Here is a 25236-nt window from a genome sequence, read left to right on the forward strand (position 1 = left end):
TAACATTCATAACATTTTAATAATGACGACATATACATTCAATGTACAAAATAGGTTTGAAAGATCATGGTCTACTCCAATTTCACCGGGTTTTAAACCCAGAGGAGCAACACTTCCAGGAACACATGTGAAGAACTCTCCAGATAAGACAGTCCCATCTGGCCACTGAGTGACTTCAGGTCCCTTTCCTGGATCCTTGCAGTACATACGTCTTGCTTCACTGCAATGCATTCATGACGGCCTGGGCTTGTTTCAGTTCTGAGGGAACATCCAGAGATGATGAAATCAGTAAAGGTGGCGAGACTCTTTTACAAACACAGAATGAAGGGCACATTGTGCAAAGGAAGTGGTTTAAATCCATTCAAAGAAACTCAATCATCATAAACTCTGTCCAAATATTTCCAGCTACTCTCACACCACTTGGAGCGTTTGGCAGCTTACAAATTATGTGACAACAGAATACAGTGACAATACAATACAGGGACGATAGAATAATGTTTAAAAAAATATATATATATGCTACCATAGATTTTGAGAAGTGCTTCCAACGGCACCAGAGAAAAGAGCATAATGCTACTGCCTCAAGCCTGACTCTGTCTGAGCCGGGAGTCAGGCCCGTACCAGCCTCACCCAGGACATACCTGTCAGCAGGACTCTGAACTTGTCTGCAGAGATTGAGACAATGGTGGCCTCTGTGGATCCTGTCTCCGCCCCTTGGGCTTGGAGGCGGAGCTGCACGGTGGGCTCATTAACCTCCTGAAGCTCACTGGAGCTCAGGGTGTAGTCAACCCTCCAGGCCACGCCCTCCAGCCGACCCACTGGAACACAACAATGACATTCAACAATACAGGCTAGCATCTAAAATATCCTAAGCTACTCACAATCCCAAAGAAAAACCACTCACTACTAACTCACGTCTCAGACTGCTCTCTCTCAGCCTCTGCTGCAGAGCAGTGTGCTTGTCTTCATATGATTTACACAGGCCTGTGGTGTGCTCTGCCAGACACATGATGGACGGAAAAGTCATGAGTGTCAAACTATACATGGTTCTCACAACTTAGTTTGTAACATCTACAGTGGAACGGAGACTTCTGTTGGCATTCAGATATGACCGATTCACAATCCAGTACTTCATTAAGGAATGAGCTTTTACAGTAGATGGTTGTATCCAACCCAGTCCTTCAGGTTGTTTCAAGATGAACAGCTGTTTTCATAGAATACTGCACCTTTAGGTAGTCCCAGCTGTTGCAGCTCACTGGAGAGAGAGTCACTGTCCACATTGTGTTTAGCTGCACTGGACAGGATGAAGGTCAGCACTGCAACACTGGCTTTGATGTCTCCACTGTCTACACATCAGACACAGGTGCATGTATATAAAGGATATAGACAGTTTACCGGCATTGTCAAAGAATTACTTTCACCGCACAAGACATTAAGTTGTCCTTTTTTGCAGTTTGCATTAAAGTAGCTGCACATTTGGGGGAAAAAAGAGCTACTTACCAAACTTTGCATCTGCAGTTAACTTTGCAGCTTTGTCATACTAAAACATATGAAAATTGTTTTTGAGGACACGCAATATTAGGGATCAATCACAAATGTGTGGTTAGAAATTGAAGACAATGAAGTGTAAGGAAAACATTTTTATTGTTTGTGGATGCGAAACTTACATCAATCCCCTCTCCCAGCAGATCCTTCATCACCTGGACACAGAGGAGTTTCATCTTGACGCTTGACTGTCGGAAATACAGAGAAGACAAACGTCAGGGGATAATTTCAGTGAGCTCTGCTCCCTGAGTCAGATGCCGTATCCAGTGCTTGAAAATAATTTATTGAGCTATTTTGCTATTAGCTATTTTAGTTATCACGACAAAAATGTTATTAAAACCCTGGGACTCGTGCTAATTACAGCTAGCTAGTCCAATGGTTGAACTTACAATTTTCGCCAAAGTGCTGATTTCAGCAAGAACCCAGTCTGGGCAGTCCAAATCCCCACAAAACCGGAATCTCTAGAAAGAGTAAAAACCATTTGCACAATATCATCATTGTTGGTTTGGCATATAACGAACTCCTTCACTTGGTGTGTAGTTGTTTTTAGCCAACTATTGTAGCTAACTACTTTAGCATTTCGTGTTTTGACTCCCAGTCTTTTCCATACGGATCTACATACTAACTTAAAATAACAAATGCAGTTATTATGGAATCCGACAAACAATAATGTATAGCAATTAAAAGCGAAAAGAGTTTACCATCTTTGCGGCAGTATTTCTGTCATGTGATTATGAAGATTGGGACAAAAACGTTGTGCCCGGAGTGTACCGGTCCTACCAAAGATCCAAAAAAGTTCATTTAAATGCAAAGTTACGTAGGTATGTAGTTCAGTTGTTTTACAGTTCAAAGCTCGCATTCACACGCATTAAGCTTTCAGGTAAAAGTATTTTTTTTTTACCGAATAACCTTTGGCTTTGGTGAATGTTACGGGAACGCCTCTCTTCACTCAATGAGTTGCTCGCTTCCTCTGATCGACAGTTTATAACCATATGGATTAAATGTGCGCATCTTCTTTTGTAGTAAATAATCAACTCCACAAACCAACAGCTTCATCGTGTATTTGTTTTACATTTTAACCTTATAATGAGCTTCCTTAATATGTTGTTTCAAATTGTATAGCCCATATTATGTCTATGTATAGCCTACTGCTTCCATGACGGTGCAATGACGTTACGCTCTCATGAAGTCGAGCGCTCAGATGGGAATATGATCATTCAATGGTTCTAAGGCTCGAGATCCACAGTCGGCATGGCGACTCTAAATAATTAATTTGAGTAGCCTAATTTAGGTAAAATCAAAAATGAAATTGTTTTTTTTTATTGCTTGGATTCATTTTGCATTTACTTACTGTATGAGGGACATACCAAGACTAATCTTGAGTCAAGGTAAGTGCTTTTACTGCTGCACCTGCTCTTTTACTGCAAATACAAGCCAATGATTTCCCAAACGTGTTTGATTGAGTCCAGACCAAGGAATAAGTATAAACAAATAGATTGATGTAGTGTAGTTAAATTAAGAATTATTTGCATTGTTTATTTTTTGTAAGAGCACCTTTATGACTTCAACTAGTTCAGTTCAAAATGTCATTGTGAATTTAAATGATCAAAAACTATATAAAAATTATACTACAGACGGCATTAGAACTACCTGCCAAAGAGCAACCTTCTACGTAGATTAGAAACGTTTAATCCTCGTTTAATCCTTTCAAGTATCCATCAAAAGCTAATTTTATTATTTTCTAAGTTTCTTACTGCGGTGAAGTTATCTTAATATTCAAGATTCGGAATTTGATCGTCAATACCTCATCAACGAAACCTGCCAGAAAGACAGCAATAACATATTCCCTGTTTTTTGCTGCGATCAATTTTGTGCTGTTGCGATACAAAGACGACGTTTAAAATGCTCTACCATTTACATGGTTGTTGTTTTACATTATTAAAATAGTAAAGGTAAAAATACTTGTATTTCCTGTTATTAAAATAAAGGTCAGTACTTCAGACCCAAGGTAACTTTTTAAATAGAACGTCAGGGATAACCGCCCTACCATGAGTATTATAATTAAGGACATGATTAATATTATTTAAAACATTTTAATTCAGAGAAATCTCAATAGCTCTGACCTAATAAAACGTCTGTTGAACTAACCAACTGATATTGCTTCAGGGACAGCTGCTCAACCATCAACACCCTTTAGTTTAAACATTTTGTAATTTTTTAAATTATTACTAGTTTATAAAGCAATTTACCATAAAAAATGCTCAATAGCTTGGACCCAATAAAACTTTTATGGAAATAATAAACTGATAGAGCTTCAGGGAGAAGATTGCTTTATAAAATAGTAATACGTTCAAAAATTGTAATATTGTAAAACTAAAGAATGTTGATGGTACAATAGCTGTCCCTGAAGCTAAATCATTTGGGTTTTCCATATACGTTATATTGGGTCAGAGCTATTGAACATAATTCATGAAAAATTGCTTTATGAACTATTAATAATTTCCTACATTGAAAATTGCAAAACTACAGGATGTTGATGGTAGAACAGCTGTCCCTGAAGCTATATCAGTTGGTTATTTCCATATAAGTTTAATTGGGTCCGAGCTATTGAACATAATTAATGGAAAACTGCTTTATAAAATATTAATAATGACCTACATTGGAAAATTGGAAAACTAAAGGATGCTGATGGTAGAGCAGTTGTCCCTGAAGCTATATTGGTTGGTAATTTTGATACGAGCTATTTACATTTGCATAAACAACTGACGTTTTGCATCAACATGAGCCGATAATGGTGCACTTTTAAGACGGTGCCTTAACCCTTGCGTCGTAGTAAAGCAGTTATACACGTTCTTTTCGACTCTGAAAGAATAATATGAAATCGATATGGAAAAACAAGTAGTGTTCCTTGTTCGCCATTGCCAGCAGATTCAGACAATGTAATTGCTGTCTTTCTGGCAGGTTTTGTTGATGAGGTATTGACGATTAAACTCCCAATCTTGAATATAAAGCTAACGTTATCGCATTCATTTTCTCTGCAGACAGTATAGATGCCCGGCTGGAATATAACACAAGTCAGAACCACACGGTCTTCTTCCACCCTGATGAGGGTGATGAGCTCTATGTCGGCGGGACAGATTTTGTGTTTCAGATCGATGTGGATACCAACCGCATCATAGAGGTTGGTATTGTGTTACTTGTTTTTTTCCTCATTACACATAAACAATAAATACTCTGACATATTCAGAGCATTTCACATGTTGTTTTTATGGATTTCACCTCTCTCACGTAGTTAACTAACATTCTAAAGCCATTGTCTGAAACACAAAGCAGACGGCTGCAGTTCAATGCCGCTGCCGGCCCACGCTTCTACCAGCAGACAGCAACAATATATTCACTATCGCCTTTGGGATTTGCACAAAAAGCATCTTTCAACCTTACTGTAATTGCATCTGCTGATTAGATATTCTATGGAAGGGAAATAAGATCTGCCTAGAAAATGCTACCTTCTCAATGTAGTTAACTTATCTACCACCTTTTTCTGTATGTAGGCTATGCACTACTTTTATGATTTTTTACTTTGATAGTTTTGAAAGTATGTTAAGATAAGTGTTCCGTTTCAGTAGAATGTGCATAAAATGTAAGCCTATTTTGTATAAATCAGCAGTTGTCACAGTGCTTTCTAGATATCAGCCCTAAAACCTCTAGCTATGCAGATGGTTATTCATATATGTTAGGATGCATTTTGATTATAAATGCTGGTATTTCAGCTATTTTGGCCAGCTTCTCAGTTAGTTGGACATGAAAGGCATGCTGTAACATGCTGTAACATGCTGTAACATGCCTAACATGGGTGGTGAAAGAAGGAAAATACTGTCAAAAGAAAAGCTAGGAAAGGTTTTTGCCTGACTGCTTTTCCCATTGTTTTGTCTTCTGCAGTTGTTTCCTCTCAGTACTACTGGTGGACAAACGTGTGGAGAGGTGAGGAGAGTTAGTGGAAGACTGGCGATATGCTGCTGATTGCGGGAGTACATTCCACACTTACATTCCAGGATCTTACATTTTCTATTTATGAGGAAAGAACCACATATATATATTAAATACATAATGAAGTAGGCTGCAGGCACTACTTAACCAAACTCCCACCACTCCCTTTTCACCGGTTATTTTGGAGATGCGTGTGTGTGCGTGTGCGTGCGTATGCGTGTGTGTGCATGCGTGTGTATGCGTGTGCGTGTGTGCGTGTAATACTTGGCTGTCTGTAAAATCAAGCGCTAAGCATTTAAACAGCATTTTGCAACCAGGCTGTTTAACACAACGCAGAAAGAATTGAGGAACATAGACAGGATTCTTCCTGCCTTGTCGAAAATAAGGAACACATAGTACTGTCTATCCCGAGTGGAGATGTTTTATTGCCTGAGACATGGTAGACAATTCCTTATTTCCGACAAGGCAGGAAGAATCCTGTCTACGTTCCTCAGTTCTTTCTGCATTTTATCGGTGAGGTATGGAGCCCATATCTACAAGGTCATCTAGCCAACACACTTTGTTTAGGATGAGTTTTGCGCCTCTTTTTCTCCAACCAGGTTGGAGGGCAGTACGCGCAGCATAGTAATAATGAAAAGCGTTTTTCTCCTGCTTAGTTTGTTACAAGGCCAAAGATAAGATAACTCAATTTATCTCCATGCTGCAGTCAAATTGGGCCCGCTCTGCTCCTCACGCTCCAATCCCCTCCTCCATACACTCCCGCTCTGCTCCTCACGCTCCAATCCCCTCCTCCATACACTCCCACTCTGCTCCTCACGCTCCAATCCCCTCCTCTATACACTCCCGCTCTGCTCCTCACGCTCCAATCCCCTCCTCCATACACTCCCGCTCTGCTCCTCACGCTCCAATCCCCTCCTCCATACACTCCCGCTCTGCTCCTCACGCTCCAAACCCCTCCTCCATACACTCCCACTTTGCTCCTTACGCTCCAATCCCCTCCTCCATACACTCCCACTCTGCTCCTCACGCTCCAATCCCCTCCTCCATACACTCCCACTCTGCTCCTCACGCTCCAATCCCCTCCTCCATACACTCCCGCTCTGCTCCTCACGCTCCAAACCCCTCCTCCATACACTCCCACTTTGCTCCTTACGCTCCAATCCCCTCCTCCATACACTCCCACTCTGCTCCTCACGCTCCAATCCCCTCCTCCATACACTCCCACTCTGCTCCTCACGCTCCAATCCCCTCCTCCATACACTCCTGCTCTGCTCCTCACGCTCCAATCCCCTCCTCCATACACTCCCACTCTGCTCCTCACGCTCCAATCCCCTCCTCCATACACTCCTGCTCTGCTCCTCACGCTCCAATCCCCTCCTCCATACACTCCCACTCTGCTGACATACTCTGATCCACAGTGACTTGCAACAGTGTCCTTACGTTTGGAAGCAGTTTATCCAAGTTTTTTATGAGGCAACTCTGGGATTTGTGGTATACAGCTCTTAATGCAGTGGCAAAATGCAAATGTTCAATCGAACATTATCCTTTTAGTTGATCTTAATGTTCATAAGCACTGAAAATTAATACACCCAACATATTGATGATGAATCTGACTGTTATTTAGAAAGACTGTGTCTTAGAAACCAGAGGCATTTGCTGTGTCTTCATGTCCATGTAATGACTCTGTTATTATCAATTAGCTAATGGTCTTAATGCTGTGATTCATATATTCTTATTGTAATGTTCTGATTGTCCTAGAGTCCATGTGAGAATGTCATCACTGTTATCCAGAAATTTCAGGACAGTCTGTTTGTCTGTGGGACCAATGGGAACAAGCCTCAATGCTGGAAGCTGGTGAGGATGACAGCATACTCCCCTGGGAGTGTTTTTCAGTCTTTTGTCATACATTTAGAATCCTAGAAGGAGTGTTTTTGAATGCTTTGTTAGACTGTTGGAAGCCAACTGGGAGTGTTTTTGAATGCTTTGTGAATTTAATGAATTATAGTATGAGGCTGTAACAAAATGTAGGAAATGTGACAGGGTCTGAGTCATTTCAGAATGCACTGTAAGTGACCATGTTAATCTAATATTATGTTGTATGTTTTGTGCTCTGTCATGTCAATACTATGTTTTTATAGGCTGTTTCCAGAATAGCACCCCAGTTTACACTACCTTTAATCCAATGGGGCCTGGTCTAAATGACTGTAGGGAATAGTGGGATTTGGGATGGTGGCGCCACTGTAATTCGTGTCTTTGTCATGATGGCTGTTCTGTGTGTTTACATTGACAGTATTCCCAGATGGCCAATCACACCCTAGAGATCGTGGAGAGTTATGAAGGCACTGGGATCTCCCCTCACATTTACTCCCAGAACTCCCTCTCCCTCACTGTAGGTGTGTGGAGCAACAACAGGAGTGTAAAGGAAACATTACCACCTGCCTGAGCATGTTTCTGTACTGTCTTGACCTTCTATAAATCAAATATTATGAGATGGTGAAATGTTGCATGTTGCAATGGTGTTAGTGGATTTTGACTGTAATGGGGCAGGACATAGGCAATGGACACTGGACAAGTTTTCAGGGCCCTGGGGGTGTTTCATTAAAGGGAATTTAGAGTGGGGAGGTGAGGGAGAAATCAACACAAGACAACCCTCTGTGATGGGCTGGTGCCTATTTTATGTCTCTACTAAAGAGTTACAGCTGGGGAGGGGCGATGCTGATGTAGCAGACATATTCACATCACAATACCTTAGCATTTAACTTAACACAAGGGTTTTATTGGCTTGATACCTAACTTAACATTTAATTAAAGTTTTTTTCAATTGGTACCTACCTAAACACATTTGCTGGTTGCTGACAGATCTATATATTTCCAAATAATGAAATCATTTGGCAGAGAAAACATGCCTTTATACAATAAATAAAATTATTGGTTAAATACCAAATTTTCCATGTGAGAAATAATCCACAGCCACTTGAACACAGTAGAAATACTGTTTCTTAGAGAATGCGTATATTTCCACATTATTTTATGTGTTTACTTCCTTTGTTTAGAGGGAGACCTTTACGCTGCTGCCCCTCTGTACAGTGATGGAACCTCACTCCAATTCAGAAGGAAAGCTGGCAGCAGAACTAATGTATGGATGTATGACAAGTGGGTGACCGGTATGTAGAGACAATTATAATGTTTTAAGGTGACAATGTAATGAATATGCTGTACACAAGATGGCGCGGTTGAGGATGGCTGCTGTTTTTCGTGCTTTCAAACAACTTTGCGGATTTATTGTTTTATTGTTGTTACTAATGTGTAATTTTGTTACTTTTGCAACCGCGTTATTAACCTGTCACTAGACCGCAAGCTGGACCAACTCAGGGGCAGGCTAGCCTTCCTCTCCCAAGTATTCTCTTAGCCAACGTCCAGTCACTAGACAGCAAGCTGGACGGACTTAGGTGCAGGCTAGCTTTCCAGCTGGACATTAAGAACTGCAACGTACTGGTGTTCACTGAAACATGGCTTGAGCCCTCAATCCCAGATGCAGCCATTGTTCCGAAAGGGCAATCCATTAATCGGTAGGATGGAACAGCAGAGTCCGTTAAAAGCAGAGGGGGTGGTGTCTGCTTCATGGTAAACGATCTTTGGTGTCGGGACGTGGACTGCATTTCTTCTGGATGCTCTCCTGATCTGGAGCATTTTACGATTAAATGTTGCCCTTACTATCTCCCCTGGGAGTTTACATCAGTCATTTTAACAGCTGTGTACACTCCCCCAAGCCCACGCTGAGGCTGCGCTCTACACACCTTTTAGAGTTATTGATAGGCTTGAATGTTTACATCCGGAGGCTGCCTTTATTTTTGCTGGTGATTTTAACGGAGCCAATCCGAAGAAAGTCCTACCAAAGTTTAAAAAACAAATCAACTTCCCGACACGCAGGAAAAAACTCTTGACAATGTCTATTCTCCATTTCATCATGGATATAAGGCCCTCCTCTGTCCTGCTTACGGCAAATCACACCACGCCTTGATACTGTTGCTCCCTGCTTACAGGCAGAGGCTAAAACAAGAGAAGCCAGTGACAGGGTCCGTTCAACGATGGACGGACCAATCAGACGGCGACTTACGTGACTGTTTCCTCACTACAGACTGGGAAATGTTCCGAGAGGCGTCTGGAGGCAATATCAATGAATACACAGAGTCTGTGACCGGTTTTACTAGCAAATTTATTGACGACGTTGTACCACGTGCAACTACAAAATAATTTCCCTATCAAAAACATGGGTCAACAGTGGTATCCATGCCATGCTAAAAGCATGGACTCCGGCAGCAAGGACAATTATAAGAAATCCCAGTATGACCTCAGGAAGGCAATAAAAACTGCTAAAATCCAATACAGAGTCAAAGTAGAATCTCTCTACCAGGGCTCCAATACCAGGAACATGTGTAGTGGTCTGAGAACCATCACTGACTATAAAGGCTATTCAGGCAGTGTGGGGGAAGTGCCAGCTTCTCTCCTTGAGGAACTGAACTCTTTCTATGCTCGCTTTGAGAACATCATCCATGGCACGGATACTCAAATGGACTAGGATGGCTGCCCTTTCCAAATGACCAGGTCAGACATCTGTAAAGCCCTAAAAAGGGATTGCTGCCTCTCCTCCTCACTGACTCTCAGTACTGGTTCCCCACCAGGGCTGTGTGTTGAGCCTGCTTCTGTACTCTCTCTTCACCCACGCCTGGCAACCCACGTCTCCGACACCATCGTTAAGTTTGCTGACAACACCACCATCATAGGCCTGATCTCTGACAACAACGAGTCAGCCTATAGAGACGAAGTGAGGTCACTGACTTTGTGGGGTCAGGAAAACAACCTCCAGCTCAACATCAGCAAAACGAAGGAGATGATTGTTGATCACAGGAAGCAGCGGCGAGGAGACCACGCCCCCATACACATCAATGGGTCTGTAGTAGAGAGAGTTCACAACATCAGGTTCCTTGGTGTCAACATCAGTGATGACTTGACCTGGTCTCATCACTCTAACATCTTGGTGAAGGAGGCCAGGAAACGTCTCTTCTTCCTATGCAGATAAAGGAGATTTGGCATGGATTCTAGGATACTCACCAACTTCTACAGATGTACTATCAAGAGTATCCTGTCTGGTTGTGTCACAGCCTGGTATGGCAGCTGCACCGCCCTCAACTGCAAAGCACTTTAGAGGTTGATTAAAACAGCAGGGTCTGACCTGCCATCCCTGCAGGATCTCTACACAGAGAGGTGTAGGAGGAGGAGCAAACAGATCATTCCAGATCCCAGCCACCCATGCCACGGACTGTTTACCAAGCTGCCGTCAGGCAGAAGGTACAGGAGTATTCAGTCCAAAACTAACAGGCTACGGGACAGTTTCTTTCCACAGGGTGTAAGGCTGCTCAATTCAGGAACCCCTCCCCCTTCCATCCATAGTCTCATACACACCTGTCACTTTATATCACTTTATATCATGCTCATCTGCCAATCATTTCATGCACACCTTTCACTGAAAGGACATCTACATTGGTTAAGTAATGTTCTACACATCTGGACCATGAGCCACATTTGATACTACTTAAAATGGTCACAGTGTAATTTACTCAATAACCAAAACAAATGTATTAGTTCAGTTATCTTAGTGAATCAGAAAATCATTAGTCATTTCTCCAAACTCATTGATCCTGCTCTGAAGTGAACCTCTTGGCACTAAATGATCCAGTTGTGATGGATCCATTCTGCTGTGAATACTGTTTGTAGTAGGGGATATGTTGCCAGGCACCGATGGAGATTCTGGGAAATTGTCTCCTTCAGCTCTCAACATTGTGCTGTTATCAGCTTGTTGGGAAACATCCCTGACCTGGCACTCCCAGACAGAGACAAGCTAATCAGAGTGGTATTTGGCGTGCTTTGGGGCGTCAAGGATACTAGCTAACTCAGACACGTAGCGGACCTTGCTGTGTGTCTGCTAATCATGTTGAGTGTTCTTAGGGTTTAGCTGCATCAGTCATTCCCCTGTATTAACTGATTCAGCCATGTGTTGGTTGTCGTCTTTCTCTGATCCTCACAGTTCATTGCCTTCAGTTGTGTTGTTGTTAGCTAGGCAGTGAAAAACTGAGTATCAAGAAACAAATGTCTCAGGGTGGTTTTAAAGGACCTGGTAATAAAGGTCCTGGTTTTAAAGGTCCTGGTTGTATAAAGGTCCTGTTTTTATAAAGGTCCTGGTTTTATAAAGGTCCTGATTATATAAAGGTCCTGGTTTTAAAGGACCTGGTAATAAAGGTCCTGGTTTTAAAGGTCCTGGTTTTATAAAGGTCCTGATTATATAAAGGTCCTGATTATATAAAGGTCCTGGTTTTAAAGGACCTGGTAATAAAGGTCCTGGTTTTAAAGGTCCTGGTTATATAAATGTCCTGGTTTTGAAGGACCTGGTAATAAAGGTCCTGGTTTTAAAGGTCCTGGTTATATAAAGGTCCTGGTTATATAAAGGTCCTGGTTTTAAAGGTCTTGGTTTTAAAGGTCTTGGTTTTAAAGGTCTTGGTTTAAAGGTCTTGGTTTTAAAGGTCCTGGTTATAAATTACCTGGTTAATTGGTTGCTGCATTGATTGACTGATTTTCAAATTTATTTCAGAGCCGACATTCATCTCCGCCAGCTGGGTGAAGCGTAGGGATGAGCCATCCAATGAGAAGATCTACTTGTTCTTTAGGGAGAAGAACTCTGACAGTAACCCTGAGGCAGACCCATGGATCTCCAGAGTAGCTCAAGTCTGTAAGGTAAGAGCTGGGTAGAGGGTCCAGGACAGAGGATATGTCTGTGAGGTAAGAGCTGGGACAGAGGATATGTCTGTGTAGTAAGAGCTGGGTAGAGGGTCCAGGACAGAGGATATGTCTGTGAGGTAAGAGCTGGGACAGAGGATATGTCTGTGAGGTAAGAGCTGGGACAGAGGATATGTCTATGAGGTAAGAGCTGGGACAGAGGATATGTCTGTGAGGTAAGAGCTGGGACAGAGGATATGTCTGTGAGGTAAGAGCTGGGACAGAGGATATGTCTGTGAGGTAAGAGCTGGGACAGAGGATATGTCTGTGAGGTAAGAGCTGGGACAGAGGATATGTCTGTGAGGTAAGAGCTGGGACAGAGGCTAATCTGAGAGGTTGAAACAGTGTCAGGTGGATGTTATAGGATGGTTCTCTGGTAGGTGAGAAGTGTCAAATGTCCAGGAGATCTGTAGACGTAGAAGGTCAGCTTATGCCACATGAAAGGAATCCTGTGCTGCACTGTTAAGTTTCTATTATTGTGAGATCAACTTAAAAACCTGAAAGCAGATTTATTTTTCTGTACTCAGTAGGGTAGCTGCTCTATGTGGTGACAAACAATCACCAACTGCCCCCAAGATCCAAACATTATATACACAGTGTCCAATGAGAGCAGGCAAACAGTTTCCCACAATGCCCTGTGTTTCCTGTGATCCATTATTTGAATACAATAGTCCAATGAAGTGAAGTAGATGATTCTACTGCGTCTGTCTCATGGGTGTCAAATGATGACCTCAATAACAATCAACGGGATCAGTGTCCATTCATCTTCTGTATTCATTTTGGCACAGTGTTTCTATTTGCCCTTATCAAAGGTTATCTGTCCTCATGGAGAATATGAGACAATGGCTTAAATGGCTGTATTTTCTTTCCTTTGTTGTGTTTTTATATCAAATTGCAAAGTGTTTTCCTTCATGTTTGAACTAGCATGTGACTAGTAATTATTTATTGGTCTGGCCTGTGTCTCTGAGACTGGGAAGGAGAAGAGGTTGAAAATGTGACCAAGCTCAGTAAAACAGCAGGTCATGAGAACCTGCGGAGTGTCAAATGTCAGGGTTTAGAGAGTCTCCCCTTTTCTAACGGACTGGCTACATCAGCCTGGTTACTGGTCTACGAACGTCATACTGACCAGAAATGTATATGTATACAGGAGACAGATGACAAAGATTTCTCAGTACAGCAAAACATTAAGTACCTTTACTTATCAGTCAATCCTCCTGTAGTTTTCAGCCTTGATTAGAACAGTTAATCAGGTTGGTGATATCAGGGTTCACCAAAAATAGTTATGTCATCCCCTGTACAGCAGGACTTGGTTCCACCTAGCACTTTAACCTAATGCCCAAGGTGTACTGTACACTGACCTAGAAGGAGTCTTTATAACAGATTAGAGTTTAATGTTCTGTCAATAACCTCTGGCCATGTTTCTATGCAGTTTACATAAACATTATAGATTGTTAAATGTATGGCATACCACAGGTCAGTTAAATAGGTCATCAATAAAACAACCAGACTGGATTGTTTATGGACTGTTATAACTGACAGGTCGCCAGAGACTGTGAGAATGTATTGGGCAATCTCTTATTGTTGGCATAACAAACAGCAGATTTTAAATGTTACAATGTTTTGTGATTTACTGTGGTCATAAAAATGTTAGCTAGCCTGTCATCAAATAGCTTTTCTGAATTTTTGGGGGGAATATTGTTATTTTAAACTAATTGGTCAAAGATAAAAAACACAACCTCCCACCTCCAACCGTTCCCAGTTATTGGATGCCTAAAAATAACTTGCTGCCTAAAATACAAAAATAAAAATAGAATGCAACAATGTGCGAAATTATTTATCCCTATATTTAATTAAAATAGTATGAAGACAACATATGTCTTCATATGAAACTGAGATATTATTTGTTTTTGGAAAAATACATTTTGAATTTGATGCCAGCAACACATTTAAAAATTTAAAACAGGGGCATATTTACCAGTGTGTTGCATCAGCTCTTCTTTTAACAGCTCTGTGTTTTTGGGTAACTGAGGAGACCAATTGTTGTGAAATGTTTTCCCATTTTTGCTTGATATAGGAGCTGCACAACAGTTCCATTGTTGTATTTTCCGGTTCATAATGCCCCAAATGTTTACAATGGGTGACACATAGTAGTGCTGTTATAATGCATGCAGAATGTGGTTTGGCATTGTCTGGCTCAAATAAGCAAGGCCTTCCCTGAAAAAGATGTTGTCTGGATGGCAGTATATGTTGCTCCAATACCTGTATATATTGTTCAGCATTAATGTTGCCTTCATAGATGTGCAATCCCATGTGCACTAATGAACCCCCATACCATCACATGCTGGCTTTTGAACTGTGTGCTTATTACAAGTCCCTCTCCTCTTTAGTCCAGAGGGTGTCCATGATTCAAAAAAATTATTTCACATTTTGTGTTTGTCAGACCACAGGACAGTTTTCCACTCCACCTCATTCCATCTTAAATGAGCTCGGGCCCAGAGAAGGCGGCGGCAGATCTAGATCATGTTCATATATGGTTTCATCTTTGCATGGTAGAGTTTTAACTTGCATTTGTGGTTGCAGCGACGTACTGTGTTCACAGACAAGGGTTTTCAGGAGTGTTCCTGATCCCATACAGTGATGTCCATTGCAGAATCATGTCTGTTTATAATGTAGTGCCGTCTGAGGAACTGAAGATCATGGCCATCCAATATTGGTTTTCAGCCTGGTCTCTTGCATAAAGAATATTTTAATGATTTAGAGATCCCCAAACCTTATTCTTAAGTTGTTGCACTGTTTGCCCGTGCAGTCTTCACAGAGCCTTCCTTACTTCTGACAGACTCCTCCTCTCTGGAAATCTTTAAATACCCAATCATGTGACTGACCTGTTGCCAATTGACCTAATTAGTTGTGTGATATTCCACCAGCTTTAGGTTTTTAGCATTACACAACTGTTTCAGTCTTTGGTGGTCTCGGTCCCAACTTTTTTGAAATGTGTTGCTGCCATCAAATTCAAAGTGGGCATATATTTTGGGCATATATTTTTCAAGAAACAATAAAATGATTCATGGCTGTCAGGTCCTGGCAAGGCAAGCTGAAAGGGTATATTTAATAGCAAAATATATTGTTGTTTTCTAGTGCATTTAAATGTTCAACTTGAAACGGTTTCTGAGCGCTAGAAACAGACATTTTTGGAGGACGTTAGCAAGTTCTCTGACCACCTGTATTAAGGGTCAGTGTAGTAGCCATGTTGTCTGTTCTGTGAAAAGACTGGATAACTAGTTCCTTCAACACTGTGTCTCTATCCACTGTGACCATGTTGTTTTGGTCCCATGGTGGAGGTGGTAGGGACTAGATGTTAGTGATTGTAATGATGATGATGGTGATGGGCATATATTCTGGGCATTTATTTTGGACATATATTTTTCTCACTTAACAATCAAATGAGTCATGGCTGTCAGGTCCTGACTGGGGTCCTGTAGGCATCTCCATGTGCCTGAGGGTCACTGTCATCTCTGCTGCTGTATCTGTTCTCCCCGATTAGAGGCAGCTGCACTGCGTTGGCCAAAATTGGGGACCGTATTTAAGTTGCCGTTTCGTCTTTTGTGTTGTGGTTAATTGCTTGTCTTACAGCTTGCCCTCAGTTCACGGGCTGCCGCTCCATTTATTGTTTTCTGTTGGTTGCTAAGATGAATAAAAGGATGTTTCCCTACTTCATCTCTGCTCCTCATATCCTGCCTACTCTGCACTGTGACAATTTCATTCTGGTTTTATTTTCATTTTACGAAGCGTCCCAAATGTTTTGGAAACAGGGCTGTATTGGTTCAATTATATAATATTTTTATTTTATGACACATTCTTCTCTCAAATGTTTACCTGCCTTCCGGTAAATAAAAGGAATACTGACCGATTCGATTTTACATTATGTCTGGTTTGTCTCTCAAAATTTTCCATACATATTATTTTTTCAATATAAATACAGTATTTAACCTCCATACATTTCTATAAGAAATGGTGGGGGGCTAGCTGAAAGCTGAAATGTTGAACTTTTCTGACCACTAGAAACAGACATATTTGCGGGACATTAGCAAGTTCTCTATGACCACCTGTATTGAGGGTCAGCGTAGTAGCCGTGTAGTCAGTTCTGTGAAAAGACTAGATAACTAGTTCCTTCAGCACTGTCTCTGTCCCCTGTGACCATGTTGTCTTGGTGGTTGGGACTAGATGTTAGTGTGGAATCTGAGCATTAACAATTAGAATGTGAATGTTTCATTGTAGGTGAATGTGCCTAGATAATGAGAACAACAGAAACCTCTCTGTTTAGATTATCTCTCTGTAGGTTGTGCTCTGATTACCACAGGAATGTTTACATTGACCATCTGGCATGGGTGTTACTGTCTTGGAAACCTGATCTTTGCTATGTAGAAACGCCCTTAATGTATAGGCTAGCTGGCAACCAACATTACAGTGAGAAGATACTGGAACGTTCACCGAATGACATCTGTGCTGCAATTTTCCAATAAACTTGAGCGAACTTCTCCCTCGATTTGATACAGGTTCTACATTATTTGACCACTTAACGTAACCGCCGATTTCTAAAACTTGTGATTGTAATGATGATGATGGTGGTGAAGGTGATTATATGTGGTAATGATGATAATGTTGATAAAGATGTTATGATTATGTTGTGGTACAGGTAGATGAAGGTGGCTCTAAGCGATTCTTCCAGAACATCTGGACATCGTTCCTCAAGGCTCGGTTGGTGTGCAGCATTCCGAGCGAGTCGCTCTACTTCAACCGGCTCCAGGACATCTATGTGTTGCATGCAGAGGATTGGAGGGAATCCAGAGTCTACGCTCTCTTCAGTAGCAGCTGGTGAGAAACTTCTACCAAAATCACAAGCAGATAAACTCTACTAAAGTCTCTCTTTGACAAGAATGAATGATTTACAGAGGTTTATGTTGTGTGCATACTAAACTCCAGTTAAACCTAGAAAATATAGGAATTGAAGCATTGAATATAATTTTTATTGTCAGCATATGAGCACCTCTCATAAAAAACACCTACAATGTTCTGTTAAACGTTCTGTTTAATCTTGTTTTATTCCACTTTAACCTTGTTCTGTTCCACTCTAGCCTTGTTCTGTTCCACTTTAGCCTTGCTTTGTTCCACTTCAGCCTTGTTCTGTTCAACTTGAGCTCTTAAAGCGGAATCCTTTTCACAGAGGAAGTGTTGTATGAGGGTGGACTGGTCACTGTGACAATACTTATTTTTTCCTTTTCAAAACCTTTATTACCCTGTCCATGTTGCATCTTGGGTAGTGTCACACGCTGTCTGACTTATTCAGTACTGTCATTTCCCATTTATAAACCGCAGCTTATACACAGATTTTGAAAATATTTTCAACCACAGCAGTTAATACACTGCTTTTTCACGGCCGAATGCTTGATGACACAGAGGTCTCAGAATCTCATGTAGCAAATATGATACATTTGGAGTTACAAGGTTTTCAAAAACATGTTTTATTCTTCAACAAATTAATTTAGATGTTTGATATTCATGTACAATGTATGTAAGAGTCGTAATTATCTGGGCAAGTGCGGTTTATATATGGGTGTGGTTAAAAAAGAGAATTACGGTTTGTTGTCTTAACTTGAATTACAATTTAACCTGTTATGTGCATGATAGGAATGGCACTGCTGTCTGTATCTACTCCATGGAAGAGATTGACAGGATATTCCAGAGCTCAACCTTCAAGGGCTACGATAAAGACATTCCTAACCCAAGACCTGGAACAGTAAGGATGTTTTCACATTTCCATTTCTGAAAAATACATATCTAATATCCATGTTAACAGACTCTCATTAAGAAAGGAGTCTGTTGTTGTCTCTCTTACATCCAAACAAAGTTCCATGAAGTGTATTAACAGCTTGCCTTTTATAGGCCTTGAATAATAAGGAACTATAAAACAAGGGAACGTTTGAGGCATTTTGGGATCACTGAGGTAATGAAAGAAGACTCATTGTTCCTGGGTGGAGATTTTGACTGAAGGAAAGTCTGTATCATGTGGATGAAATGGAAACCGGAGATGTTAACTAAATGGCACACTGTGTCTGATCTGGATTCAAATGGACTTGTACTTGATCATCTGCTGTACGAAAATACAGTACTTCTTGCTAAGTATTTTAAAACAAGAATTTGATCGGGGGCCCCCTGCAGGTTGGGGCCCCTAAGCACATGTTGAGTGATCCGGCCCTGCATATGCCTCATTAGGATTTAGGTTGAATAAAATGCCATCACCATAACCGAAAATAACATAGACTGATATGTGACTAACAGTTGCCTGGGTGGGGTGGGCCACAGATGTCAGTTTGTAGTGTAATAACAGTGTTGGGTTACAGTTTTACATCCCTTTAGGCCGGCAACACCCATGGGTTGGGGTACACCACACCCTCGCAGAGGAAATATGGAGGTTGTGTGGGTCTAAGTTAACTAGGAAGGTTAAGGCTTGTAAGGAACAGTAATAAATTTTTATACATATTTTCTATGCTGGTACAGGAGCTTACAGATGTCCTGTGAGGAATAGGTAATGTTAGGAATAGGTAATGTTAGGAATAGGTAATGTTAGGAATAGGTGATATTGGGGATAGTTAATGTTAGGAATAGGTGATATTAGGAATAGGTAATGTTAGGAATAGGTAATGTTAGGAATAGGTGATATTAGGAATAGGTAATGTTAGGAATAGGTAATGTTAGGAATAGGTGATATTAGGAATAGGTGATATTAGGAATAGGTAATGTTAGGAATAGGTGATATTAGGAATAGGTAATGTTAGGAATAGGTGATGTTAGGAATAGGTAATGTTAGGAATAGGTGATATTAGGAATAGGTAATGTTAGGATTAGGTAATGTTAGGAATAGGTGATATTAGGAATAGGTAATGTTAGGAATAGGTGATATTAGGAATAGGTAATGTTAGGAATAGGTGATATTGGGGATGTATGATGTTAGCTCTACACCCTGTTCACCTTGCCATTTGTCAGTGTAGCACAGACCTGTTGCTGGCTGTGGTTAGTGTCTGCTTAACTGCCTGAATGTTAAATGTAATGTAATTACACTACCGTTCAAACGTTTGAGGTCACTCAGAAATGGCATTGTTTTCCATGAAAACATACATGAAATCAGTTTGAATAGGAAATATAGCTAAATGAATATTAAATATAGTAATTGACAAGGTTAGAAATTATGATTTTCATTTTAAATAATAATTGTGTCCTTCAAACTTTCGTCAAACAATCATCCATTTGCAGCTATTACAGCCTTGCAGACCTTTGTCATTCGAGTTGACAATTTGTTGAGGTTATCTCATTTTGATGGGTACTTCATATGTATCATACAGTCAAGCTGCTCCCACAACAGCTCAATAGAGTTGAGATCCAGTGAATGTGTTGACCATTCCATTATAGACAGAATACCAGCTGACTGCTTCTTTCCTAATAGTTCTTTCGTAGTTTGGAGCTGTGCTTTGGGTCATTGTCCTGTTGTAGGATGAAATTGGCTCCAATCAAACGCTGTCTACAAAAAAAAGTCAAAAAAAAAAAGTCAAAAAGGAAAGTTTTGAGTGAGGAACAGAAGGGTTAAAATTAAGAGACCACTGCAAATTGAATGCTTATGTTCCTCACTCAAAACTCCTTTTCAACTTTTTTGGAAAGGAAAGAAACGGGTGCAGTGGTCCCTTAATTCTTTCCAAATCTGTATAGATTATAAAAATATAGGATGTAAAAAGAATAAACAAAATGTAAAATCACAGTGATGAATTGTTACTGAAAGCCATCTTATAACCCGAAATGGAACGTGGGAAGCCTAGTTCAGCCAACCCGCAATTAAAAGTGATAAATGTTGTTCCCCTAACTTTGTTCAAACCCGGGCCTCCCATGTGAGTGCCTGTGTCTTTAACCACTACAGCACAGTGCTATATACTTTTGCCCAATGTCGGTATAGCATCATCTCGACATTAGATCATTTTGTCACGCCAAAATGTTGAACATAACGCCAAGTTTGAATATTTCGATAGACACCGTTAATCATTGTGTTAAACTGACTAATGTTTCTTATTCAGTTTACCTCCATCACAAATAGCATCTATGAAATGTATGGCTTTTGCCACTGGCCGTTTTTACAGCTTATTAGCCAGTAATGGGCTTACTAGTTTCTAACTTACTACTTGGAATTTTCATAAGATTTGAGCAATTGCTAGTGAGACTGTATATGAAATTAGCCAAAGCTATTTCATGGCACAAAAACGTTTGTTTTTCTTTCATTTCTGAATGACATTTATACAATAACCATCAATATAGGTGACGATAACTTACTTTTTCGTCAAGTGAAAAGACGAGAGAATCGTGGAAACCCCTACTCTTTTACTGCCCAAGGTGTTTTTATTTAGCCTATATTACCCCAAAAATAATGCACGGGTGCGTACTTCAAAACCAGAAATAGTTGCAATATAACTGTGAACAGTTTTATTTTATGCTTACTACAACGCAGCTACTGTACGTAGCCAGCAAAGTTTTCATCTATCCGGAAAAAATCCTAATGCATAATATGCTTTGACTGTGACGAGATTCGAATGCGGGACATGTTGGTTGCAGGTCGGCGTCTCTAACGCTATTTAACAAGGGATAGTCAGGCAGGCAGGCAAAGGCCCAGTTCCCTTTAGTTTTCAGTCTTGTCTCCAGAAGAGACAGAAATCCTTTTACAGCTGATCTAAGAGGCCTAACAGTGCAATATGGGTTGAGCTTGTCACTAATGTGATCAGGGGCCAGACCATGTCTTAAAAGTGGTAAGTAGAATTGTATTTTCTATTCTGGTTAGACACAGTCTGCTCTGTTCTGTGAAGGGAGTATTATACAGATTGAGATCTTCAGTTTCTTGGCAATTTTAGCATGGGATAGTATCATTTCTCAGAACAAGTATAGACTGATGCGTTTCAGTAGAACGTTCTTTGTTTCTGGCCATTTTGAGCCTGTAATTGAACCCGCAATTGCTGATGCTCAAGATACTCGATCGAAAGAACCCCAGTTTTATTGCTTCTTTAATAAGCACAACTGTTTTCAGTGGTGCTAACATAGTTGCAAAAGGGTTTTCAAATGATCAATTTGCCTTTTCAAATGATATACTTGGGTTAGCAAACACAATGAGCCATTGGAACACAGGAGTGATGGTTGCTGATAATGGGCCTCTGTACGCCTATTTAGATATTCCATCGAAAATCTGCCATTTCCAGCTACAATAGTCATTTACAACATGATCAATGTCCACACTGTATTTCTGATCAATTTGATGTTTTGAACTGTGGTGTGTGTGTCTGTGTGTGTCCTTCTTAGTGTTTCTCCAGCAGCAAAGACCTGCCACTGGCTACGGTGAACGTGGTGAGAGACCACCCAGAAATGACTGACTGGGTCCAGCCCATCCAGCACCTCTCACCTTTCTACATGTCTAACTATAACTACACCAAGATCGTCGTGGACCAGGTCCAAGCTGCAGACGGAACCATGCACAATGTCCTGCTGATAGCGACTGGTATGGGATCTGGCAGGCTCCCTGTCTGGGAATAGAATATCTGGGTTCAAGTGACATACCACCAAAATGGAAATGGACCCCTATCTGTGGCCTGCCAGGGTCCAGTGGTCTATAATGCTGCCTGCAGTTGACATGCACTGCAGCACAGGTTCAAATCCAGACTACACAATATTTTTATTTGTAAGATGCTTCTTATCAGTGCTTTCAACCAGTGCAGCACACATTAAATGGTCACCAGAAGCTAACAGACAACAACTATTGTTGAGTCAGTTTTAACAAGCCGACATGGATTTTTAGAACTTAGCAGCTGCTTTGTTTTAATTAACCAGCGGCGAAAGAGTTAGAGTATTGCCACTATTGAAACATACATTAAAAACAGTCTTGGTTGAACTATTCTGTAATCAGTTGCGTACAGTGTATTCATGATGAACACCTCCGTCACTCTGCCATGTGGTTGCCATGGTCACTATCAATGGGGGCTAATGAATGTAAACAGGGGCTTGTTGCCATTTTGTCTAAAATACACACAGGCTTGGAAATATGACCCCTGGCAAACACTGTCAAGGAATAGCTGGCAATGCTAATTTTAGCTGGTCTTACGCTGGGACTCCAGCGCTGTTCTGGAAACCTTACAGTCGCTCACCTCATAGTAGTTTAGACAACAGGAGGCAGACACATGGACGGAAACTCTGAGGTGTGGCAAGACCTCAGTGGAGCCCTTGTCTTTAAGAAGATATTGTCAAGGTGTTGGCTTGCCCAGAGCTGATTGTAATGTGGACAGTTGCAGAAAGGGATGTCAAACGGAAGAAGGTTGAGTAGGTTTTTGTTGTTGACTGGCTATTTTAGGACAGTGCCAAACCCTGGAAACTGATTTATCTGCACTACAGCTATATTAGATTCAGGCAACTTTGTTTTCTTTGGTATTGTTAGGTTTCCTTTATAGTAGGAAACCTATTGTTTTCCTTGTATTATCCTTTTCCTGATAATTCCCTAACAACTCAAAAAGTATATGGTAAAAACATTTTGTCAGGCAATAACAAAAGACTATTTCTAAATTGGTGGTACATATTGGTCCATAGGTGGCGCTGTAATAAGCATGAGATTTTTGTGCCTCGGCTGTCCTGTTAGATGTACGGACCTGGTAATGTATGTGCCGGTATCTCCAGTCAGTGATAAACAAATATGCCTCGACGACAAGATGAAGTCTGTCGTGATGGATTATCTGCAGTTTAGAGCGTTTGGAAAAACCTTCAGAAAAAATTTCCTTCTAAACCGTAAGGTTGCTCAGCTTTAAATTGTATATGTGCGTCCATGATATACCTCTAAGGAATGTGTTTCAAAACTGCGGGATTTTTTTTGTATCAATGCAAAACAATCAGTTAACTCTGGCCAAATCAATGAAAGAAAAAACAAGAAAGCTCCAACCATGTGGCTGTCATTTCTATAAAACACCATATATTACCTGTACAGTACAACACAGCATGTCAGAATTCATTCATTAATTGTCTCTAAACAAAACAATAACACTAATTCCGTTGAATTTGATGTTGAAACCCCATGGTGTTAATGTGGCCTGATGTGGTTATCCCTCTGAGATGCACATACAATTAAGGGATTAGGTTTTAAAATCCCTACAGTGGTTGAATGTACTACATGGCTTTGCACCACAACATACAGTGGGGAGAACAAGTATTTGATACACTGCCGATTTTGCAGGTTTTCCTACTTACAAAGCATGTAGAAGTCTGTAATTTTTATCATAGGTACTCTTCAACTGTGAGTGATGGAATCTTAAACAAAAATCAAAAAAATCACATTGTATGATTTCTAAGTAATTAATTAGCATTTTATTCCATGACATAAGTATTTGATACATCAGAAAAGCAGAATTTAATATTTGGTACAGAAACCTTGGTTTGCAATTACAGAGATCATAAGTTTCCTGTAGTTCTTGACCAGGTTTGCACACACTGCAGCAGGGATTTTGGCCCACTCCTCCATACAGATCCTTCAGGTTTCGGGGCTGTCGCTGGGCAATACGGACTTTCAGCTCCCTCCAAAGATTTTCTATTGGGTTCAGGTCTGGAGACTGGCTAGGCCACTACAGGACCTTGAGATGATTCTTACAGAGCCACTCCTTAGTTGCCATGGCTGTGTGTTTCAGGTCGTTGTCATGCTGGAAGACCCAGCCACGACCCATCTTCAATGCTCTTACTGAGGGAAGGAGGTTGTTGGCCAAGATCTCGTAATAAATGGCCCCATCCATCCTCCCCTCAATACGGTGCAGTCGTCCTGTCCCCTTTGCAGAAAAGCATCCCCAAAGAATGATGTTTCCACCTCCATATTTCACGGTTGGGATGGTGTTCTTGGTGTTGTACTCATCCTTCTTCATCCTCCAAACACGGCGAGTGGAGTTTAGACCAAAAAGCTCTATTTTTGTCTCATCAGACCACATGCATGGACATGCGCTGGCTTGAGCAGGGGGACCTTGCATGTGCTGCAGGATTTTAATCCATGACGGCGTAGTGTGTTACTAATGGTTTTCTTTGAGACTGTGGTCCCAGCTCTCTTCAGGTCATTGACCAGGTCCTGCTGTGCAGTTCTGGGCTGATCCCTCACCTTCCTCATGATCATTGATGCCCCACAAGGTGAGATCTTGCATGGAGCCCCAGACTGAGGGAGATTGACCCTCATCTTAAACTTCTTCCATTTTCTAATAATTGCGCCAACAGTTGTTGCCTTCTCACCAAGCTGCTTGCCTATTGTCCTGTAGTCCACCCCAGCCTTGTGCAGGTCTACAATTTTATCCCTGATGTCCTTACACAGCTCTCTGGTCTTGTCGTTTGTGGGGAGGTAGGAGTCTGTTTGATTGAGTGTGTGGACAGGTGTCATTTATACAGGTGACAACTTCAAACAGGTGCAGTTAATACAGGTAATGAGTGGACAACAGGAGGGCTTCTTAAAGAAAAACGAACAGGTCTGTGAGAGCCGGAATTCTTACTGGTTGGTAGGTGATCAAATACTTATGTAATCCAATAAAATGCAAATTAATTATAAAAGAAAATCTGGATTTTTGTTTTAGATTCCATCTCTCACAGTTGAAGAGTACCTATGATAAAAAAAATTACAGACCTCTACATGCTTTTTAAGTAGGAAAACCTGCAAAATCAGCAGTGTATCAAATACTTGTTCTGGTGCAAAGCCATGTAGTACATTCAACTAGTGTAGGGATTTTAAAACCTTGTACAAATCTCTTCTATTCTTATTCTTCAACACTGACCTCTGTTGTTGTG

General features: G+C 40.9%; 2 protein-coding genes across 3 annotated transcripts in view; one reads left to right on the plus strand and one right to left on the minus strand.

Moving 5' to 3' along the window:
* Positions 1-2574, minus strand: commd4 (COMM domain containing 4). Its single transcript, XM_010867541.4, has 9 exons — positions 2447-2574; positions 2247-2321; positions 1935-2006; positions 1668-1733; positions 1501-1540; positions 1227-1346; positions 916-996; positions 642-818; positions 1-258 (listed from the first exon to the last, which is right to left on the minus strand). The coding sequence occupies exons 2-9, from the start codon at positions 2247-2249 to the stop codon at positions 218-220; spliced, it is 600 nt and encodes a 199-aa protein (XP_010865843.1). The 5' UTR covers positions 2250-2321; positions 2447-2574; the 3' UTR covers positions 1-217.
* sema7a (semaphorin 7A) overlaps positions 2281-25236 on the plus strand; it is a 26444-nt gene continuing 3488 nt past the window's right edge. Inside the window, exons 1-10 of one of the 2 annotated variants that reach the window (XM_029115225.2) lie at positions 2281-2366; positions 4587-4726; positions 5485-5526; positions 7291-7386; positions 7823-7925; positions 8586-8696; positions 12179-12321; positions 17057-17235; positions 18049-18157; positions 21748-21943. In XM_029115225.2, coding sequence (XP_028971058.2) covers positions 2351-2366; positions 4587-4726; positions 5485-5526; positions 7291-7386; positions 7823-7925; positions 8586-8696; positions 12179-12321; positions 17057-17235; positions 18049-18157; positions 21748-21943 — 1135 coding nt within the window. In that variant the 5' untranslated portion in view covers positions 2281-2350. Of the gene's footprint in view, positions 2367-2711; positions 2934-4586; positions 4727-5484; positions 5527-7290; positions 7387-7822; positions 7926-8585; positions 8697-12178; positions 12322-17056; positions 17236-18048; positions 18158-21747; positions 21944-25236 lie in introns of those variants that run through there. The other variant, XM_029115224.2, reaches the window with a different exon arrangement.

Source organism: Esox lucius, chromosome 19, assembly GCF_011004845.1.
Source record: "Esox lucius isolate fEsoLuc1 chromosome 19, fEsoLuc1.pri, whole genome shotgun sequence".
NCBI lineage: Eukaryota > Metazoa > Chordata > Actinopteri > Esociformes > Esocidae > Esox > Esox lucius.

What these genes read in the sequence shown, in the direction of transcription:
- commd4 (XM_010867541.4), bottom strand. An exon ending in ACAGCTGGGACTACCTAAAG is followed by an intron (nt 997 to 1,226) that starts GTGCAGTATTCT and finishes TGTGTCTGGCAG; the next exon opens with AGCACACCACAGGCCTGTGT. An exon ending in GTTCAGAGTCCTGCTGACAG is followed by an intron (nt 259 to 641) that starts GTATGTCCTGGG and finishes ATGTTCCCTCAG; the next exon opens with AACTGAAACAAGCCCAGGCC.